The sequence below is a fragment of the Oncorhynchus nerka genome, linkage group LG22, assembly GCF_034236695.1.
Source record: "Oncorhynchus nerka isolate Pitt River linkage group LG22, Oner_Uvic_2.0, whole genome shotgun sequence".
In the NCBI taxonomy this organism is placed as follows: domain Eukaryota; kingdom Metazoa; phylum Chordata; class Actinopteri; order Salmoniformes; family Salmonidae; genus Oncorhynchus; species Oncorhynchus nerka.
Window position 1 is genome coordinate 84,716,542 of NC_088417.1, and position 20,375 is coordinate 84,736,916.

At 43.3% G+C, this 20,375-nt stretch overlaps 2 protein-coding genes across 4 annotated transcripts in view; both read right to left on the reverse strand.

The window, feature by feature from the left end:
• The window catches only part of LOC115119741 (very low-density lipoprotein receptor-like), a 38,966-nt gene extending 37,610 nt beyond the window's left edge, over positions 1-1,356 (reverse strand). For 2 of the 3 annotated variants that reach the window (XM_029648604.2, XM_029648605.2), the window contains exon 1: positions 980-1,356. In XM_029648604.2, coding sequence (XP_029504464.2) covers positions 980-1,046 — 67 coding nt within the window. In that variant the 5' untranslated portion in view covers positions 1,047-1,356. The remainder of the gene's footprint in view (positions 1-979) is intronic. The other variant, XM_029648603.2, reaches the window with a different exon arrangement.
• Positions 1,357-2,618: 1,262 nt separating this feature from the next.
• Positions 2,619-20,037, reverse strand: LOC115119742 (SH3 domain-binding protein 2-like). Its single transcript, XM_029648609.2, is given in 14 exon segments — positions 2,619-5,347; positions 5,480-5,539; positions 5,886-5,961; positions 6,170-6,225; positions 7,792-7,912; positions 8,076-8,533; positions 8,536-8,759; positions 9,019-9,090; positions 9,195-9,280; positions 9,558-9,625; positions 13,339-13,456; positions 18,200-18,302; positions 18,905-19,044; positions 19,565-20,037. Coding segments are annotated over 14 exon segments (1,779 nt in total). The 5' UTR covers positions 19,624-20,037; the 3' UTR covers positions 2,619-5,209.
• Between the last annotated feature and the right edge of the window lie 338 nt (positions 20,038-20,375).

Genomic DNA, 20,375 nt, shown 5'->3' on the forward strand with positions numbered 1-20,375 from the left:
AAAATAATAATAATAATAATTACCACAACCTCTTCTGTTATTTCCGCTCCATCAGTGAAGTTGATCACCGTGGCCATAATTGCAAAAAAATCCACCTTAATTCAACTCATCTCTTCAGGCCTATCCAATTGGGGGGGGAGACTCACTCACCCTTGGGAGATCTGATCTCTTCACTGCCTCAGCATAGGAAACTCAACCAGTCTCTCTCTCGCAGGGTACTTCGTATCCCCAGCTGATTGTGCGCCCCCACAGTACTTTATATCCCAACTGTACAATCCCTCAGACTATGCCCTCATGCACATTTCTCACGTCGTGGGATCTCCCTTCTACTGCAACATGTCCGAATCTTTGACCCCCCAAATAAATCACGGACGTAACCACCCCAGCAGAGAATGCAGTTTTGCTACGCCGCCCCAGCGTTGTCGACACCATACCAATCCCCCCCCCCCCCCCATCTTCAGGAATAAATACAATCACTGGGGGACAATCCTGTACTGAGAGCGAATGTCGGAGAGGAGAAGTTTACAAATAAACACTTGCCCTACACAGCCATATCAATTTCAGGTTCATTGTAACCAAACCAATGACCCAAACTGACCAGTTAAAAATAGTATGCATTCTTTTTCATATAAACGATGGCGTAGGCTACACAAAACACAGGCGAGGGCCTTTTGCCTGGCTGCATTTATGACCGACTCCCCTAAAGGCTAAACGCAATTATTAAAGCGTTTCTTTCACTCAGACGTAGGCGTTTATAGGCAACTGCTGAAATAATAAATACGGTGAGTGCACAATGCAAAACAGGCTGTCCGAGTGTCCGTCTTGGACCATTTTCATTGAACGAAAGCAAGGAATTACCGCGTTCATTCCTGTGTAAAGACAACATATAGACAGGTGCAATGGTCATAACGCATTGTTGTACCGTCACGTTGAGATATGCCACGATAATAAACCTTTGCCCTCAAATTAGGCTACTTACCGTGTACAAAACCGCACTGTTCAAGACATATCCGTAGGATAAGAATCTCCAGAATAGACGTCAACATTTCGCGGTGTAGCTGAGCGTGAGAGTTGGCCTCGTCGTTCTGCGTCGATATTCACACTGCTGTCAGTGCCGATACGACGCCTTTTTGGAACAAACAGAAGCCACCCGCTTTTTTAATCTCATTTAGGCAACACAATTCACGCTCTCCCTCCTCTCAAACTGGTCATCGAGCTGCAAACCATGTCCTAATTTACTGTGAACGTGCACCAAATAACCGCGCCAGCTGAGTTGTGTGTGCGCTTCTCAGCTTTTCCGCTTTCAATATGTAATTTCATACATTCCTTGTCCACCAGTAACGTCAGGCTATGTATGTGTAATGCTATTCTGATGGGAAGTGTTTTGTTTCATATAACATTTCATAACTGTAACAAATATGAAAACGTATGTTCATGTGATTGTCAAGTGTCAAAATGGTGATGATTGGCTGAGTGATTGATTGATTAACATATATATTATACTATATATATTATACTATTTGGTTAATTGTTTGATTACTCTGTCAATATAATGTGAGTGGGACATTTCACCGGCCAGACTTCATGGGACTGTGGATATAAAATCTAACAAATTACAGGACATAATTGCAGAAATTTCAGGTCACTAGTGTTTCCAATGACAATGTTGACCACATGTCAATATTTACATAATTAGTTAATTAACAGATCAATTGAACATACTGTAGGGAAAGGGTGCAAAGAAAGCCATTACAGGGGTCAATGTGGACCAACTTCTATTATATTGCTTGTGTTTAGGCTACAAGTTTAGGCTTCTTATCCATCTGCTTATTAACATGAGTAGTGGGCGGCAAGTAGCCTAGCAGTTAAGGGTCAGTAACCGAAAGGTTGCTGGTTTGGATCCCCAAGCCGACTAGGTGAAAAATGTGCCCTTGAGCAAGGCACTTAACCTTAATTGTTACTGTAAGTCCCTCTGCATAAGATAGTCTGCTAAAATCTCAAATGTGTGCTACTGAGTAATCTTCCTGCACCTTGCCTGCTCTTTAGTGACCTAGTAGTGCTGTACTGGTAAGACTGCGGAAGGCACTTTGGCTGCTTTTAGACAGGCAGCCAAATTCTGGTATTTTTTTCACACATTTTCTCTGTTGACCAATCAGGTCAGCTCTGAAAAATATCTGTTGTGAAAAGGTCTCATGTGCTTTGGTCTAAAGACCAATTAGAGGGGAAAGATCAGAATTGGTTTGCCTGTGTAAATGCAGCCTTTCAGTCCTAGATTCTGCAGGCACCCCAAAACTTAACTGTACAACTGTGCATCGTCATGGGGTCTCTCTCTATAATGACGAATCCATAATTTAGAGCAGTTTGCAAACGTAAACCCAGGATTTAGTGTTGTTTGCAGACTTTGATGTTTACATGTCAACACATATATTTACAATGCAGCAAACAAGTAAACTCAGGTTTAGTACTATAATAGTATGGATTGGAAAAGGATGTACTACCTAAGATTGAATAAACTGAAATGGTTGTGTGCACAATTCTTAATCAAGTTAATGATCACCTAACCCTAACAGTGATATATTTTTTTTTACCAGAAAATTATGAGACATAACCAAAAGATCTGTAGTTTCAACATCAAATATAATTTTATTGAGTAATTTACCACTGTCAAATAGCTTTAAAAATGTCCCATTTAATGGATTTTGACATATTAGATACTATAATTCTGGCAGTTCTGTCTCTAGACTGTGTTAATTCATTCACAATGATGGATCTTAGTAATCCTGCCTTCAGAAATTCTCATTTGCATTGGTTTTCGTCTTTGCTGTCTCCCATTTAATGAACTAGTTAAAGAACAGTGCACTAATATCCTGTGCTGCTAATGTGGTGATGCTGGTGGGGATATGGCTGTGGCAAAGTAGAGGAGGAGAGGAGAGGGAGAGAGAAGGAGAGACAGACATAAGAAGTGATTTAGAGGACTATTTGTTCTGGCTTCCTTGTCAAGGTCTGAAAGAGACGTCATATTATCTAAATTCTCCTCACTGAGTAAGATGTGAAAACATTGAATATTAATCACGATATCATTATGATTTATTTAGTATGCATGTTTAATGAACCAGCTCCTCTGATGCTTGTGTTGCTGCTGTAGCATTCCTTAAAGTGCAATTCTGCCACTTTTCAACCTCATATTCATCATCTCTGCACCAAACCAGTGTCTATATATATTAAAACAGTGTGTATCTATGACCTGTGGTTAAAATGATAAGGTACTCAAATTTGAACTTGTAAAATGGGCCGTAAAACACATCTTTCTTATAGTCCCTCTTTCTTCATCTGTTTAGGATTTATAATTGCTATTTCCTGGCTTGATTCTAAATGTATGATGTTTAAATTGTATTTATTTTATTATAATTATTTTCGCCTATGTAGAGCTTTGCGGTAACACTAATGAAAAGAGCTATACAAAATACATGTATTATTGTTATATATTTTTTTAGACGGTTGTCACAGGGTAGGTTTAAAAGTTAGAAAAACAATGAGTCTCTAGCCAGAGTGAGAATTTTTTTAACTTTATATATTTTTTTCTACAAAACGTAGAAATGCACCGTTTTCACATGTGTAGACACTGGTATTGTGCTGGAGATCATGAAAATGAGGGTGAAAAATTGTGGATTCGATTTTATCTGAGCTAATATCTGCCCATCACTATCAGTGAGTGTCCAGTGTGTGATTCTCTTGCACTTGTCCTCATGGCTGGAGAATAACACACAGATGAGGCAAGATTACAACATAGAAATATATAGTAGCCATGATTTCCCCTAAAATACTCTCGACTGAAAAAAGTCGGATTGTAATTATGTGGATGTCATTTCAGATCATTATTTTTTGTGACTTAAAGCTACAATATGTAACTTTTTGGGTGACTGACCAAATTCACATAGACACGAGAGTCATAGATCTTTCATTCTCATTGAAATCAAGCCTAAGAAGCGGTAAATCTGTTTTATGTGCACTATTTCTATGCTTCCCGTTCTTAAGTTCCGTTTTTGCATATTTTACTTTTGGTTTTGTACACCAGCTTAAAGATAAATAACATAGTTCATCTTCAACATAAATGCAGTCACACTCAAGACTATTGCATGGGCATGGTTGCATGGGCATGGTTGCATGGGCATGGTTAAATGGTGCGTCACCAAACAGCGCCACCCAATGGAATATGTATCTGCCTTCTGCTGTTATCCATTATCAAATATTTGTCTTATAATCAGAAATAATATATTTACAACTTTACAAAATCATTTTTACAATACATACAATTCTATACAGTGCAATACTACACGTGTGGGCAGTTTCATTTAAAGTGTGATTACATGATCATAGATAGCACTGGTTTTGTGCACCATATGTCACAGTTATCATTGTGTGAGGGAGGGAGGGAGGGAGGGAGGGAGGGAGGGAGGGAGGGAGGGAGGGAGGGAGGGAGGGAGAGAAAGAGATGGTGAAGTAAAGAGAGAAAGATTAAGGGACAGAGACAGGTAGAGAGAAAGAGACAGACAGAGAGGTAAAAGAGTAAATAGGGAGGTAGAGCGTTTGCGTTGTGGTCTGAATAATACATTTTTTCTGAAGATAATATGATACGTTTCATCAACTTGATTTGTAGAATAAGTTGGTCCTCAATGCATGATACATAAGCAGTGCTTAATATTCTGACATTCATGTGCATTCAACCCACAAATCTTAACATTTGCTTGCTCCAACATGTATTCTTCACAACACAACAGCAGTTCACCTGCCTGCTGCTATCAAGTGTAATGACAGACCTTTACAGGACTATTCCTGCAGTAGTCCTCACATAGTACAACTGTGTTCTGTAAACCTGTGGCACTCCAGTTGAGCATACAGGAAGACCTATACAGCTCATTGCCCTCATTGTCGCAGATGCCATATTTTCTTCAACAACTGCAACCATCTGCACTCGTTGCACCTCTGCCCATGCCAGGATATTCACCAGAACCGCTCCAACATTTACTCGGGCTCGGTTACAGAGATGCAACAATCTGCCTTGCTTTACAGTGGGCACTGTGGTTGTGTTTCAGCCGTAGTAAGTTTCTACTGTAGTTCATTACAGTGGCAGAACCATGGTAGACGCCAAAGAGGAGAGACTTCATATGAGCAGATGAGGCCGTGACCTCAGGACGGGGTCGTGGCAAGGTCACCTTGGCACGATGTAACCATATGGCTTCTGCAGACACAGAGAGCCGTGATTGGGTAGTGGGTGGCTATGGTAGTGCTCCACTAGGGCTGACAGGGAGGGAAATGTCATCTCTAACTCCAGGAACAGCCGGGAGTCCTAAACCATAAACAAACACAATGAAATGAACATCAAACAAGACAGAGATAGTACTGGAATCCTCCATTGTAATATTGATTTTGTCAGACAATAGACCTGGTAGACAGAGAAGGTAAAGACAGTGGTTCTGACCTCCTCAAAGAGCCTGTAGTTTCTGGCCTTGTACACACTCACATCCCACACCACCAGCACCTGATTCAATGAGAACAAATGTACATTATTCACTAAACCAGTGTACATTATTCACTAAACCAATTATCACTGTGTGATGTGTGGTGAATGCATTGTTTATGCATCACATCATGTGTTGGTGCGAAAAGCACCTGAAACCCTACCACTTCAAAGAGTATCTAAACAATCCCCTCCTCACCACAACACCCCGGACTTTGCTGATAGCTACATTATTGAGGAAAGTGTATTCCCTATGCCTGTGATATGTAGCTGTCCCACCTAGCTACCTTAAGATGAATGCACTAACAGTAAGTCACTCTGGATAAGAGCTACTGCTAAATGACTCAAATGTAAATGCATGGTGTACCTTTGATGTTTTTGTTCCTGAGTTCCTGAAGCAGTAGAGACCGTCCTGCGGTGTTCTGGAGCTTTCCTTAAATAACCTGCAATTAAAGCACATTAATAATACATCAGTCAGACTGCAGTCAGACATGTGTTCTGCTCTTCTCTCATGAGAAAACAGAGACCTGATTTTCAGGAAGTGGTCGAGCACACTGTGATGAAACACTTGTGGGCGCTTAAGACCATTACACAAAAATGAACAGGGTGTTCAACAAAAATTCAGTACAGAAATAACTAAGTGTGTCTTACTTTTCAACACTGCTTGTTTCTGTTGTGTCCAGGAACACAGAATCTGGTAATTGCATCTGAGGTCAAGAACAATGTGTGAAAAGAAAACAACAACAGACACATTAGAAGGATAGAATTGCATCAGCAGGGCAAAACTATTCTATAGTACACTGATCAATGAGACTAATCTATAGTACACTGATCAATGAGACTAATCTATTGTAAACTGATCAATGAGACTAATCTATAGTACACTGATCAATGAGACTAATCTATTGTAAACTGATCAATGAGACTAATATATTGTAAACTGATCAATGAGACTAATCTATTGTAAACTGATCAATGAGACTAATCTATTGTAAACTGATCAATGAGACTAATCTATAGTGCACTGATCAATGAGACTAATCTATTGTAAACTGATCAATGAGACTAATCTATTGTAAACTGATCAATGAGACTAATCTATTGTAAACTGATCAATGAGACTAATCTATTGTAAACTGATCAATGAGCTAATCTATAGTAAACGGATCAATGAGACTAATCTATAGTACACTGATCAATGAGACTAATCTGTAGTACACTGATCAATGAGACTAATCTATAGTACACTGATCAATGAGCTAATATATAGTAAACGGATCAATGAGACTAATCTGTAGTACACTGATCAATGAGACTAATCTATAGTGCACTGATCAATGAGCTAATCTATAGTAAACGGATTAAGGAGACTAATCTATAGTATTCTGATCAATGAGACTAATCTGTAGTCCACTGATCAATGAGTCTAATCTACAGTAAATGGATCAATGAGACTAATCTATAGTAAATGGATCAATGAGACTAATCTATAGTACACTGATCAATGAGACTAATCTATAGTACACTGATCAATGAGACTAATCTATAGTACACTGATCAATGAGACTAATCTATAGTACACTGATCAATGAGACTAATCTATAGTACACTGATCAATGAGACTAATCTATAGTAAACTGAACATGATTGTTTAATGAGACTATGGAATTGAGTAAACTGAGTAAATTTGACAACAAAACAATATACACAAAACCACACCACATAACGCAGGTGTTTTTCTCATAGCCTGTGTAAACTAGAGTTGTAGTCGATGGAGAACCTGGTGGCAGGTAGTCTAGCGGTTAAATCAAATCAAATCAAATGTATTTGTCACATACGCATGGTTAGCAGATGTTAATGCGAGTGTAGCGAAATGCTTGTGCTTCTAGTTCCGACAATGCAGTAATAACCAACGAGTAATCTAACCTAACAATTCCAAAACTACTACCTTCTACACACAAGTGTAAAGGGATAAAGAATATGTACATAAAGATTTATGAATGAGTGATGGTACAGAACGGCATAGGCAAGATGCAGTAGATTGTATCGAGTACAGTATATACACATGAGATGAGTAATGTAGAGTATGTAAAAAAAAGTGGCATGGTTAAGAGCGTTGGGCCAGTAATTGAAAGGTCGCTGGTTCGAATCGACTGGGTAAAAAATGTGTCTGTGTCCTTGAGCAATGTACTTAACCCTAGTCGTTCTGGTTAAAAGTGTCTACTAAATTACTTGTATGCAAAAATGTAAATGAGAATATAGAGGGTGCTTACATTCTCATAGTCTTCATCAGAGTCATAGTCAGTGTCCTTGGATGGATCCCTGCTCTTTCTTAAAGAGACAGGCACCTCGTCCACTGGGGTCCGGAAGCTTTGTCCATCTGGAGAAGATCTTCTGAGAAGAAAGAGGGTGTTTTAAACTGTGCTGCATTTGTGTGTTGTAAAATATAACAATCTTGAAATCAAATTATAGTTCAACAAAAAAAAAGTAAAGTTTTCCTCTATGAAAGGAAACAGGGATGACCTGTATCTGTAGGAAACTGAAAGGAGACACTTACTGTGCTGACCCTCCAGGTGGTTTAGGCTTGGCCGCAGGACATGGAAGTTTGGGTACCAGGGGTGGTTTGTACAGTCCAGGCTTGGTGTGGTTCAGTGCTGGCAAGGCCTGTGGTGGGAGATCTGGAGCTGGTCTGGAGCTGAGGCAGTAGTTTGGCATGCCCGGAATGTGACTGGGTTTGTTGCCACGAAAACCCGGTGGACTAGGGCTGGAGTGCAGCACCATCTTCCTTTCCAGGTCGCTGCAGATGATCAGGGTGGCGGGAGACTGCATGGTCACTGGAACAGGGGGCATCCTGTCTTTCTGTTTCCCCCCAGCTATGGTGGAGATTGACATCTGCCCCATCATTGCCTGCTTCTTTAGGTTGGCCATGGGAGGGGGAGGGGGGATCGGGCTCTTAGGACTCCATGCACTCCTCTCTGGGCTAGGCTTGAGGTGGATGGGGGGAAGTTGAGGGGGCCCTTATTTGGGATGTTCTTGTGTCCATGGTGGTTGTGGCTGACCTCACCGAGCTTGGATGGAGGTAAGGGCGCTGGCGGTTTCTTTGGAAGGGGGCTGGTGGGGCTCCTGACGGGGCCGAGCACAGGAGGGGGGAGACCATTGCAGAATCCTGACATGGACTCTTGTCTGAACTGGCATGGGACTGGAGGAGGTGGATAGGATGGTGGTGGAACGGTTGGCCTTCCTTCAATAGCAGCATAATACGATAGTCAGAGACAGAAAAAAACTGGAAAACGGGCATTTGTAATACAGTAAATCACTGACAAAAATATATGATTCTAAATTATTTCAGCATAGTTATCATTTAGCCATAAAAGATGGGGCCATTAGTTTGAATTGTGATGACATGCCAATCCCATCAAGGGCAGTTTATCACAGTTATAGCACCAGCCACATTAAAGACAGCATCAAACTCAAAGACATTTACTATTCTGTTGGCCTACCTGTAGGTGTTGGTGGGCTATCTGGTTTTTCATAGTCATCCTCATCGTCGTCTTCATCCTCTAACATGTAATCTAGACATGAAAATTACCTCATTGTTAGTGCACAGAGTTAATTGTATGAAACAAGTGTTGTGAAACTGAGCCATATTGCTTCAGAAGTGAGTAGTATGTCTTACTGCCTTCTGGGTCATCTGTGGTATGGGTTATGTCCATGGGGCGCTCGATCGATCCATAGAAGCTGTCTGCATCAGATTCGGAGTCACTATGGCAACAGAGTATTATTATTGTCTACTAAGGACAAAGGGAGGACTAAATTAATCACCTTGTATTTAATACATTCACTAATCATGTATTCACTGACTCCCATGCATACTTGTTATAACACAGCAAGAGCTTACACTGTATATTAATCTAGAAGATAAAACCTACAGGCTCAGAAAGTCAATCAGAGCATGCAGCCAAACTGTCTACTATTTATCAGAAAAAGGAAGTAACCACAGATGATATGATTGTGTGAAGGAAGGGTTGTGTTGACTTACCTTGAAACATGTGAATCCCTTCTGTCATTGTAGTGATCAATTTCTTTCCGCAGATTTCGCATCCATTTCTTTCAGTAGACAAAAATAAATCAGTATTACATTGTGATTAATACATTTACATTTGACATTTTATTCATTTCACAGATGCTCTTATCCAGAGCAACTTACAGTAAGTAGTGAGTGCACACATTTCACTATGTGTGTATATACACTATATAATCAAAAGTATGTGGACACCCCTTCAAATTAGTGGATTTGGCTATTTCAGCCAGATCAGTTGCTGAAAGGTGTATAAAATCGAGCACACAGCCATGCAATCTCCATAGACAAACATTGGCATTAGAATAGCCTCGCTGAAGAGCTCAGTGACTTTCAATGTGGCACCATCATTAGATGCCACCTCAGTTCATCTAATTTCTGAACTGCTAGAGCTGCCCCCCGGACAAGCAGCCATGGAATATATATAGTGTGACTCACGCGTCACCATCTGGCAATCCGACAGACAAATCTGTGTTTGTTGGATGCCAGGAGAACGCTACCTACCCCAATGCATAGTGCCAACTATAAAGTTTGGTGGAGGAGGAATAATGGTCTGTTTTCATGGTTCAGGCTAGGCCCCTGAGTTCTAGTGAAGGGAAATCTTTACGCTACAGTGTACAATGACATTCAAAACCATTCTGCGCTTCCAACTTTGTGGCAACAGTTTGGGGAAGGCCCTTTCCTGTTTCAGCATGACAATGGCCACGTGCACAATGAGGTCCATGCAGAAATGGTTTGTTGAGATCAGTGATGAATAACTTGACTTGCCTGATGAATAAATAACTTACCTCAACCCCATTGAAGGGGGGACCAACTCCATATTAATGCCCATTATTTTGGAATGAGATGTTCGACTAGCAGCTGTCCACATACTTTTGGTCATGTAGTGTGTGTGTGTATATACAGTGGGGAGAACAAGTATTTGATACACTGCAGATTTTGCAGGTTTTCCTATTTACAAAGCATGTAGAGGTCTATCATTTTTATCATAGGTACACTTCAACTGTGAGAGACGGAATCTAAAACAAAAATCCAGAAAATCACATTGTATGATTTTTAAGTCATTAATTTTCATTTTATTGCGTGACATAACTATTTGATACATCAGAAAAGCAGACCTTAATATTTGGTACAGAAACGTTTGTTTGCAATTACAGAGATCATACGTTTCCTGTAGTTCTTGACCAGGTTTGCACACACTGCAGCAGGGATTTTGGCCCACTCCTCCATACAGACCTTCTCCAGATCCTTCAGGTTTCGGGGCTGTCGCTGGGCAATACGGACTTTCAGCTCCCTCCAAAAATGTTCTATTGGGTTCAGGTCTGGAGACTGGCTAGGCCACTCCAGGACCTTGAGATGCTTTTTACAGAGCCACTCCTTAGTTGCCCTGGCTGTGTGTTTCGGGTCGTTGTCATGCTGGAAGACCCAGCCACGACCCATCTTCAATGCTCTTACTGAGGGAAGGTGGTTATTGGCCAAGATCTCGCGATACATGGCCCCATCCATCCTCCCCTCAATACGGTGCAGTTGTACTGTCCCCTTTGCAGAAAAGCATCCCCAAAGAATGATGTTTCCACCCCATGCTTCACGGCTGGGATGGTGTTCTTGGGGTTGTACTCATCCTTCTTCTTCCTCCAAACACGGCGAGTGGAGTTTAGACCAAAAAGCTCTATTTTTGTCTCATCAGACCACATGACCTTCTCCCATTCCTCCTCTGGATCATCCAGATGGTAATTGACAAACTTCAGACGGGCCTGGACATGCGCTGGCTTGAGCAGGGGGACCTTGCGTGCGCTGCAGGATTTTAATCCATGACGGCGTAGTGCGTTACTAATGGTTTTCATTGAGACTGTGGTCCCAGCTCTCTTCAGGTCATTGACCAGGTCCTGCCGTGTAGTTCTGGGCTGATCCCTCATCTTCCTCATGATCATTGATGCCCCACGAGGTGAGATCTTGCATGGAGCCCCAGACCGAGGGTGATTGACCGTCATGTTGAACTTCTTCCATTTTCTAATAATTGCGCCAACAGTTGTTGCCTTCTCACCAAGCTGCTTGCCTATTGTGCTGTAGCCCATCCCAGCCTTGTGCAGGTCTACAATTTTATCCCTGATGTCCTTACACAGCTCTCTGGTCTCGGCCATTGTGGAGAGGTTGGAGTCTATTTGATTGAGTATGTGGACAGGTGTCTTTTATACAAGTAACGAGTTCAAACAGGTGCAGTTGATACAGGTAACGAGTGGAGAACAGGAGGGCATCTTAAAGAAAAACTAACAGGCCTGTGAGAGCCGGAATTGGTTGGTAGGTGATCAAATACTTATGTCATGCAATAAAATGCAAATTAATTACTTAAAAATCATAAAATGTGATTTTCTGTATTTTTGTTTTAGATTCCGTCTCTCACAGTTGAAGTGTACCCATAATTAAAATTACAGACCTCTACATGCTTTGTAAGTAGGGAAACCTGCAAAATTGGCAGTGTATCAAATACTTGTTCTCCCCACTGTATATATATATATATATATACACACACACACACACACACACACACACACACATGTATATACAGTACCAGTCAAAAGTTTGAACACATCTACTTATTCAAGGCTTTTAAGTCTCATTTTTACTCTTTTCTAGATTGTAGAATAATAGTGAAGACCTCAAAACTATGAAATAACACATATGGAATCATGTGGAAAGCAAAAAAGCGTTAAACAAATAAAAATATATTTTAGATTCTTCAAAGTACATGGCAGTTGTAACCAAAAAAAATACTATTTGGACTCATCAGACCCCAGGACAGATTTCCATTGTCCATTGCTCGTGTTCTTTGGGCCAAGTCTCTTCTTCTTATTGGTGTCCTTTAGTAGTGGTTTCTTTGCAGCAATTTGACCATGAAGGCCTGATTCTCGCAGTCTCCTCTGAACAGTTGATGTTGCGATGTGCCTGTTACTTGAACTCTGTGACGTATTTATTTGGGCTGCAATCTGAGGTGCAATTAACTCTAATGAATTTATTCTCTACAGCAGAGGTAACTCTGGGTCTTCCATTCCTGTGGCGGTCCTCGTGAGAGACGGTTTTATCATAGCGCTTGAATGGTTTTCGCGACTGCACTTGAAGAAACTTTCAAAGTTCTTGACATTCTCCCGATTGACTGACCTTCATGTCTTAAAGTAATGATGTTGTTTCTCGTTGCTTATTTGAGCTGTTTTTGACATAATATATACTTGGTCTTTTACCAAATAGGGCTATCTTTTGTATACCACCCCTACCTTGTCACAACACAACTGATTGGCTCCAAAGCATTAAGAAGGAAAGAAATTCCACAAATTAACTTTTAATAAGACACACCTGTTAATTTAAATGCATTCCAGGTGACTACCTCGTGAAGCTGGTTGAGAGAATGCCAAGAGTGTGAAAGCTGTCATCAAGGCAAAGGGTGTCTACTTTGAAGAATCTCAAATCTCAAATATATTTTGATTTGTTTAACACTTTTTTGGTTACTACATGATTCCATGTGTTATTTCATAGTGTTGATGTCTTCACTATTATTCTACAATGTAGAACATAATACAAATAAAGAAAACCCTTGAATGAGTAGGTGTGTCCAAACATCTGACTGGTACACACACACACACACATATATATATATATATATATATATATATATATGTAAATAATTAATTATATATGTACTGTTATTAGGAATGTGAGAGGTTCTTAATCTGTATGTAGTGCCCCTCACCCTTCTCTCATCCTCACTGGCTGCTGAGAAGTACCAGGTACGGTGCTTCTTACTGAAGTGGACAATTTTGAAGGGAAACACGTTACTGGAGGTGGTCTCTTCTGCTGCCCTCATCACCCTGCCAACGAGAGGAATAGAAACTGAAACCACACATTAAAGAACACTACATAAGTAGCTTACATTTATGAAACAAATACAGTATACACTGAGTGCACAAAACATTAAGAACACCTGCTCTTTCCATGACAGACTGACCAGGTGAATCCAGGTGAAAGCTATGATCTCTTATTGATGTCATTTGTTAAATCCACTTCCATCAGTGTAGATGAAGGGGAAGAGACAGGTTAAAGATGGTTTCTTAAGCCTTGAGACAACTGAGACATGGATCGTGTAAGTGGGCCGTTCAGAGAGTGAATGGGCAAGACAAAAGATTGAAGTGCCTTTGAATGAGGTATGGTAGTAGGTGCTAGCCTGTTTGTGTAAAGAACTGCAACGCTGCTCCATTTTTCATGTTCAATAGTTTCCCGTGTGTATAAATAATGGTTCACCACCCAAAGGGCATCCAGCAAACTTGGCAACTGTGGGACGCATCGGAGTGGGGGGGCTGCAACTCAATATTAGAAAGGTGTTCTTAATGTTTTGTACACTCAGGGTATATACATAAAGTACAAGCCCCCTCACTCTGACCAATCCAATTTTCACATTTTGTCGGTGAAACCTTCTGGCAACTGTGCCATTGGTTTATTAATGTATTACCGTTTTCATCACATAATTGCTGTAATAACATATCATGCCTCCTATGTCACATACAGTATGTTGTGTGAGCTGAATAGGCCTGGCCATGTTTCAGTGTGCTAGAGCTGCACAGCTGTATTAAAGCTCTATTTATACTCAGCCTCAGCAGGGAGAGGAGACTCCAGACATGTAATTACACAGTTACACAGTTACCACCATGGAATTGCAGCATACCTCTATAGGGAAGGACTCGTTAGAGGGAGGAACTCAATGAAAACACCACAGGGTATGATAGAGCCTACTTCAATAGCCACTTTAACTTTCCAAATGTCAAACAAATATGGAAAAGAGATGGTTGAACATTGCCGTCTCCGTTATTGGCTTGTGACTTGATGTATGAATTGATATGACGAGTGTTTGGTAATCGTAAGCCAAACCTCTAAAACCTTTATAGAGATGATCTCATTCAGCAGGAAGTGGCACATCAAGAGTCCAGTGAGTGTGTGGGTAGAGTCCAGTGAGTGTGTGGGTAGAGTCCAGTGGGTGTGTGGGTAGAGTCCAGTGGGTGTGTGGGTAGAGTCCAGTGAGTGTGTGGGTAGAGTCCAGTGAGTGTGTGGGTAGAGTCCAGTGGGTGTGTGGGTAGAGTCCAGTGAGTGTGTGGGTAGAGTCCAGTGGGTGTGTGGGTAGAGTCCAGTGAGTGTGTGGGTAGAGTCCAGTGGGTGTGTGGGTAGAGTCCAGTGAGTGTGTGGGTAGAGTCCAGTGGGTGTGTGGGTAGAGTCCAGTGAGTGTGTGGGTAGAGTCCAGTGGGTGTGTGGGTAGAGTCCAGTGGGTGTGTGGGTAGAGTCCAGTGAGTGTGTGGGTAGAGTCCAGTGAGTGTGTGGGTAGAGTCCAGTGAGTGTGTGGGTAGAGTCCAGTGGGTGTGTGGGTAGAGTCCAGTGAGTGTGTGGGTAGAGTCCAGTGGGTGTGTGGGTAGAGTCCAGTGGGTGTGTGGGTAGAGTCCAGTGAGTGTGTGGGTAGAGTCCAGTGGGTGTGTGGGTAGAGTCCAGTGGGTGTGTGGGTAGAGTCCAGTGAGTGTGTGGGTAGAGTCCAGTGAGTGTGTGGGTAGAGTCCAGTGGGTGTGTGGGTAGAGTCCAGTGAGTGTGTGGGTAGAGTCCATGGGTGTGTGGGTAGAGTCCAGTGAGTGTGTGGGTAGAGTCCAGTGAGTGTGTGGGTAGAGTCCAGTGAGTGTGTGGGTAGAGTCCAGTGGGTGTGTGGGTAGAGTCCAGTGGGTGTGTGGGTAGAGTCCAGTGAGTGTGTGGGTAGAGTCCAGTGGGTGTGTGGGTAGAGTCCAGTGAGTGTGTGGGTAGAGTCCAGTGAGTGTGTGGGTAGAGTCCAGTGGGTGTGTGGGTAGAGTCCAGTGAGTGTGTGGGTAGAGTCCAGTGGGTGTGTGGGTAGAGTCCAGTGAGTGTGTGGGTAGAGTCCAGTGAGTGTGTGGGTAGAGTCCAGTGGGTGTGTGGGTAGAGTCCAGTGAGTGTGTGGGTAGAGTCCAGTGGGTGTGTGGGTAGAGTCCAGTGAGTGTGTGGGTAGAGTCCAGTGGGTGTGTGGGTAGAGTCCAGTGAGTGTGTGGGTAGAGTCCAGTGGGTGTGTGGGTAGAGTCCAGTGGGTGTGTGGGTAGAGTCCAGTGGGTGTGTGGGTAGAGTCCAGTGAGTGTGTGGGTAGAGTCCATTGAGTGTGTGGGTAGAGTACAGTGAGTATGTGGGTAGAGTCCGGTAAGTGTGTGGGTAGAGTCCAGTGAGTGTGTGGGTAGAGTCCAGTGGGTGTGTGGGTAGAGTCCAGTGAGTGTGTGGGTAGAGTCCAGTGAGTGTGTGGGTAGAGTCCAGTGGGTGTGTGGGTAGAGTCCAGTGAGTGTGTGGGTAGAGTCCATTGAGTGTGTGGGTAGAGTACAGTGAGTATGTGGGTAGAGTCCGGTAAGTGTGTGGGTAGAGTCCAGTGAGTGTGTGGGTAGAGTCCAGTGGGTGTGTGGGTAGAGTCCAGTGAGTGTGTGGGTAGAGTCCAGTGGGTGTGTGGGTAGAGTCCAGTGAGTGTGTGGGTAGAGTCCAGTGAGTGTGTGGGTAGAGTCCAGTGGGTGTGTGGGTAGAGTCCAGTGAGTGTGTGGGTAGAGTCCAGTGGGTGTGTGGGTAGAGTCCAGTGAGTGTGTGGGTAGAGTCCAGTGGGTGTGTGGGTAGAGTCCAGTGAGTGTGTGGGTAGAGTCCAGTGGGTGTGTGGGTAGAGTCCAGTGGGTGTGTGGGTAGAGTCCAGTGGGTGTGTGGGTAGAGTCCAGTGAGTGTGTGGGTAGAGTCCATTGAGTGTGTGGGTAGAGTACAGTGAGTATGTGGGTAGAGTCCGGTAAGTGTGTGGGTAGAGTCCAGTGAGTGTGTGGGTAGAGTCCAGTGGGTGTGTGGGTAGAGTCCAGTGAGTGTGTGGGTAGAGTCCAGTGAGTGTGTGGGTAGAGTCCAGTGGGTGTGTGGGTAGAGTCCAGTGAGTGTGTGGGTAGAGTCCATTGAGTGTGTGGGTAGAGTACAGTGAGTATGTGGGTAGAGTCCGGTAAGTGTGTGGGTAGAGTCCAGTGAGTGTGTGGGTAGAGTCCAGTGAGTGTGTGGGTAGAGTCCAGTGAGTATGTGGGTAGAGTCCAGTAAGTGTGTGGGTAGAGTCCAGTGAGTTTGTGGGTAGAGTCCAGTAAGTGTGTGGGTAGAGTCCAGTAAGTGTGTGGGTAGAGTCCAGTGAGTGTGTCGGTAGAGCCCAGTAAGTGTGTGGGTAGAGTCCAGTGAGTATGTGGGTAGAGTCCAGTGAGTATGTGGGTAGAGTCCAGTAAGTGTGTGGGTAGAGTCCAGTGAGTGTGTCGGTAGAGCCCAGTAAGTGTGTGGGTAGAGTCCAGTGAGTATGTGGGTAGAGTCCAGTAAGTGTGCATAGAGCCGGTGCAACAGAATCAGTGCAAATAAAAAGGGGGTCAATGCAAATACTCAGGGTAACCATGTGATTAACTGTTCAGCAGTCTTATGGCTTGGGGGTAGAAGCTGTTCAGGAACCTTTTGGTCCCAGACGTGGTGCTCCAGTCTATGACCTGGGTGGCTGGAGTCTTTTAAAATTCTTAGGGCCTTCCTCTGACACCGCCTTGTATAGAGGTCCTGGATGGTAGGGAGCCCAGTGATGTAGCGCCTTGAGGTCTGTAGCGCCTCTGTAGCGCCTTGAGGTCTGATGCCAAGCAGTGATGCAGCCAGTCAAGATGCTCTCAATGGTGCAGCTGTAGACCTTTTGTAGGATCTGAGGACCCATGCCAAATCTTTTCAGCCTCTTGAGGGGGAAGAGATGTTGTCGTGCCCTCTTCACGGCTGTGTTGGTGTGTTTGGACCATGATAGGACCTTAGTGATGTGGACACCGAAGAACTTGAAGCTCTCGGCCCGCTCCACTACAGCCCTATCGATGTGAATGGAGACATGCTCGGCCCCTAGTTCACAATCAGCTCCTTTGTCTTGCTGACATTGAGGGAGAGGTTGTTGTCCTGGCACCACTGCCAAGTCTCTGACCTCCTCCCTATAGGCTGTCTCATCGTCGTCGGTGATCAGACCTACCACCGTTGTGTCCTCTGCAAACTTAATGATGGTTTTGGAGTCGTGCGTAGCCACGCAGTCAAAGGGTAAACAGGGAGTACAGGAAAGGACTAAGCACGCACCCATGGGGGGCCCCCGTGTTGAGGGTCAGCGTTGCGGATGTGTTGTTGCTTACCCTCACCACCTGGGGTGTCGGCCTGTCATGAAGTCCAGGATCCAGTGCCAGAGGGAGGTGTTCAGTCCCAGGGTCCTTCGCTTAGTTATGAGCTTGGAGGGCACTATGATATTGAATGCTGAGCTATAGTCAATGAACAGCATTCTGACGTAGGTGTTCCTTTTGTCCAGGTGGGAAAGAACAGCACATTGAGAAATGCTTTCATTGTCAGTAGACTTTCTCATCTCATCAGGATTTCTCAGCATAACAAACTAATTGCACCAGCTGTATTTAAACATTAATAATCATATGTAGGCCTATGTGAGAATGCCAACATGTTTTGCCGAGCCTATTCAAATTCATGTACTTCTGTGCATAAAGACGGACACAATAGTGAACACTGACCTGTTGTAGCCATTGAGAGAGAAAGCTCCTTGCGGTGCAGGACTGGTGCTGCTCTTGAAGTAATACACACATCCCTTGTGGATGATTAAGTAGCGAAGAGGCCCTGTAAAGATTGCAGAAGGAAAGAAAACACAAAGAAAGGTCTCACAAATAAGCCAGGCGTAAAAGCAAATATGTTCTTCCTAATTTGATGAATCTCCAACCCTGCTCCAGGACTGGTGAAATAAACGTTGTGTTGAGATGAAAGTATGCAATGCCACTCATCTCAGACCTTTGTCAGAATCCCTTGGTACAGTAAACATTAATGAGCCATGCAATGTATGTATGTATGTATGTATGTATGTATGTAGGTATGTATGTATGTATGTATGTATGTATGTATGTATGTATGTATGTATGTATGTATGTATGTATGCATGCATGTATGTATGTATGTATGCATGTATGTAATGTTTGTATGCATGTATGTATGTATGTATGTATGTATGTATGTATGTATGTATGTATGTATGTATGTATGTATGTATGTATGTATGTATGTATGTATGTATGTATGTATGTATGTATGTATGTATGTATGTATGTATGTATGTATGTATGTATGTATGTATGTATGTATGTATGCATGCATGTATGTATGCATGTATGCATGTATGTAATGTTTGTATGCATGTATGTAATGTTATGTACTGTAGGGCTACTCACACTTCATAAGGCTGAACTGGCTCCCTCCTTTCTTGTGCACATACCCAGAGTGGCACACACCCCCTGGCATGGTGAGCAGGTTCTGGGCCCCGATGGCCCTCATGGGGATGGGCCAGGAGATCTCTGCTGAAGTCATGTTTCTGAGGGTACAAAGAGGGAGAAATAACACATCATACACCACAGTACATATCACAGAGCTGGTAGTGGGCTGAACGTATGGGTTTGTATATGTTCATTTAAATGGACATTTCTGAGATGCAACGCTAAATTATTCTCTCAGCAGCTGCATTGTTCAATAAGACCACAGTGAACTCTGAACTCTGAACTCTGAATCTGATTGTACAAAAACAGCAACACATCATGAGCAAGAAGCACTTGAAGACTTGAGGATATCAACATAATAAAATAAACATATCATAACGGCTCAGTCCTAGAAAACATCTTACATATCCTGACCCAGCAACTTTCTCTCCACTTCAAACTCACAAGACAGCAAACATTTCACTGCAATTTGTATTCATTAAGTTCCATCAACCATGTCACCACATCAATCCTACATAGATATAGAAACAAAGAAACAAGCACCCCAGCCAATAGGTCTGCCACCCAATCTAAACCATAGTCATAATGCCTGGGAAACGTGCCCCATCAGCAGCTTACCTCCTGCTCATTCGTCTCCTGATGGTCTGAACTGCTGAGCTCTTCCTGAGGAGATCCATGAATAAACCCAATGAGAGAACCACACCACTCTGACTCTGTTAACTTCTAAATCAGACTGAGACAGAGAGAGGGCGCGCTAAGGCAGACTCAGAGAGACACGCACCACACTCTCCTCTAAATCTCTAAAACCCTAATACAGACGGAAAACCTGCAGTCTCAAATCTTGACCCTGAGCCGGACAAACGGACAGGAAACTAGACGTTTCCCCTGGAATGTGCCTCATGCCCTTTCAGAGCTGTTGATTGCACCCTGTGTTGTGTGCTTCCTGCCTTGCCGCCCACTGTGCCTTCCTTGCCTTTCCTTGCCCTGACGATGGCTGCCTGCCTTCTGGGAGGGAGTACAGGGAAACCAGCAGCCTCCAGACCCACAAGGACAAATATACTAGCAAGGGAGCACCAGAGAAGGGGAGAGGGGCTTCCGTTGACATCCAAGGGACGGACGGGTGCAGGGGCGCAAGATCTGACTGTTAGATAAGGATGGAAATGAGGCATGGGGAATCTGCATCTCTCCCCAGAGTCAGTCAGGGGTAATCTGCATCTCTCCCCAGAGTCAGTCAGGGGTAATTTAACTCTCTACAGGAGGAAACAGCCAGGCAGGGAGATTCAATAAGGATGCAGGAATGTAGTTTAGTCTGATTTGTGGATTAGGCCGGAGAAGAAAAGTATGAACTATTTCTGCAACTGCTTTCATGTTTAAATGTGTTTATGCAACGTATCTTAAGCATCTAAATTGAACTGTGACGAGGCAAGCA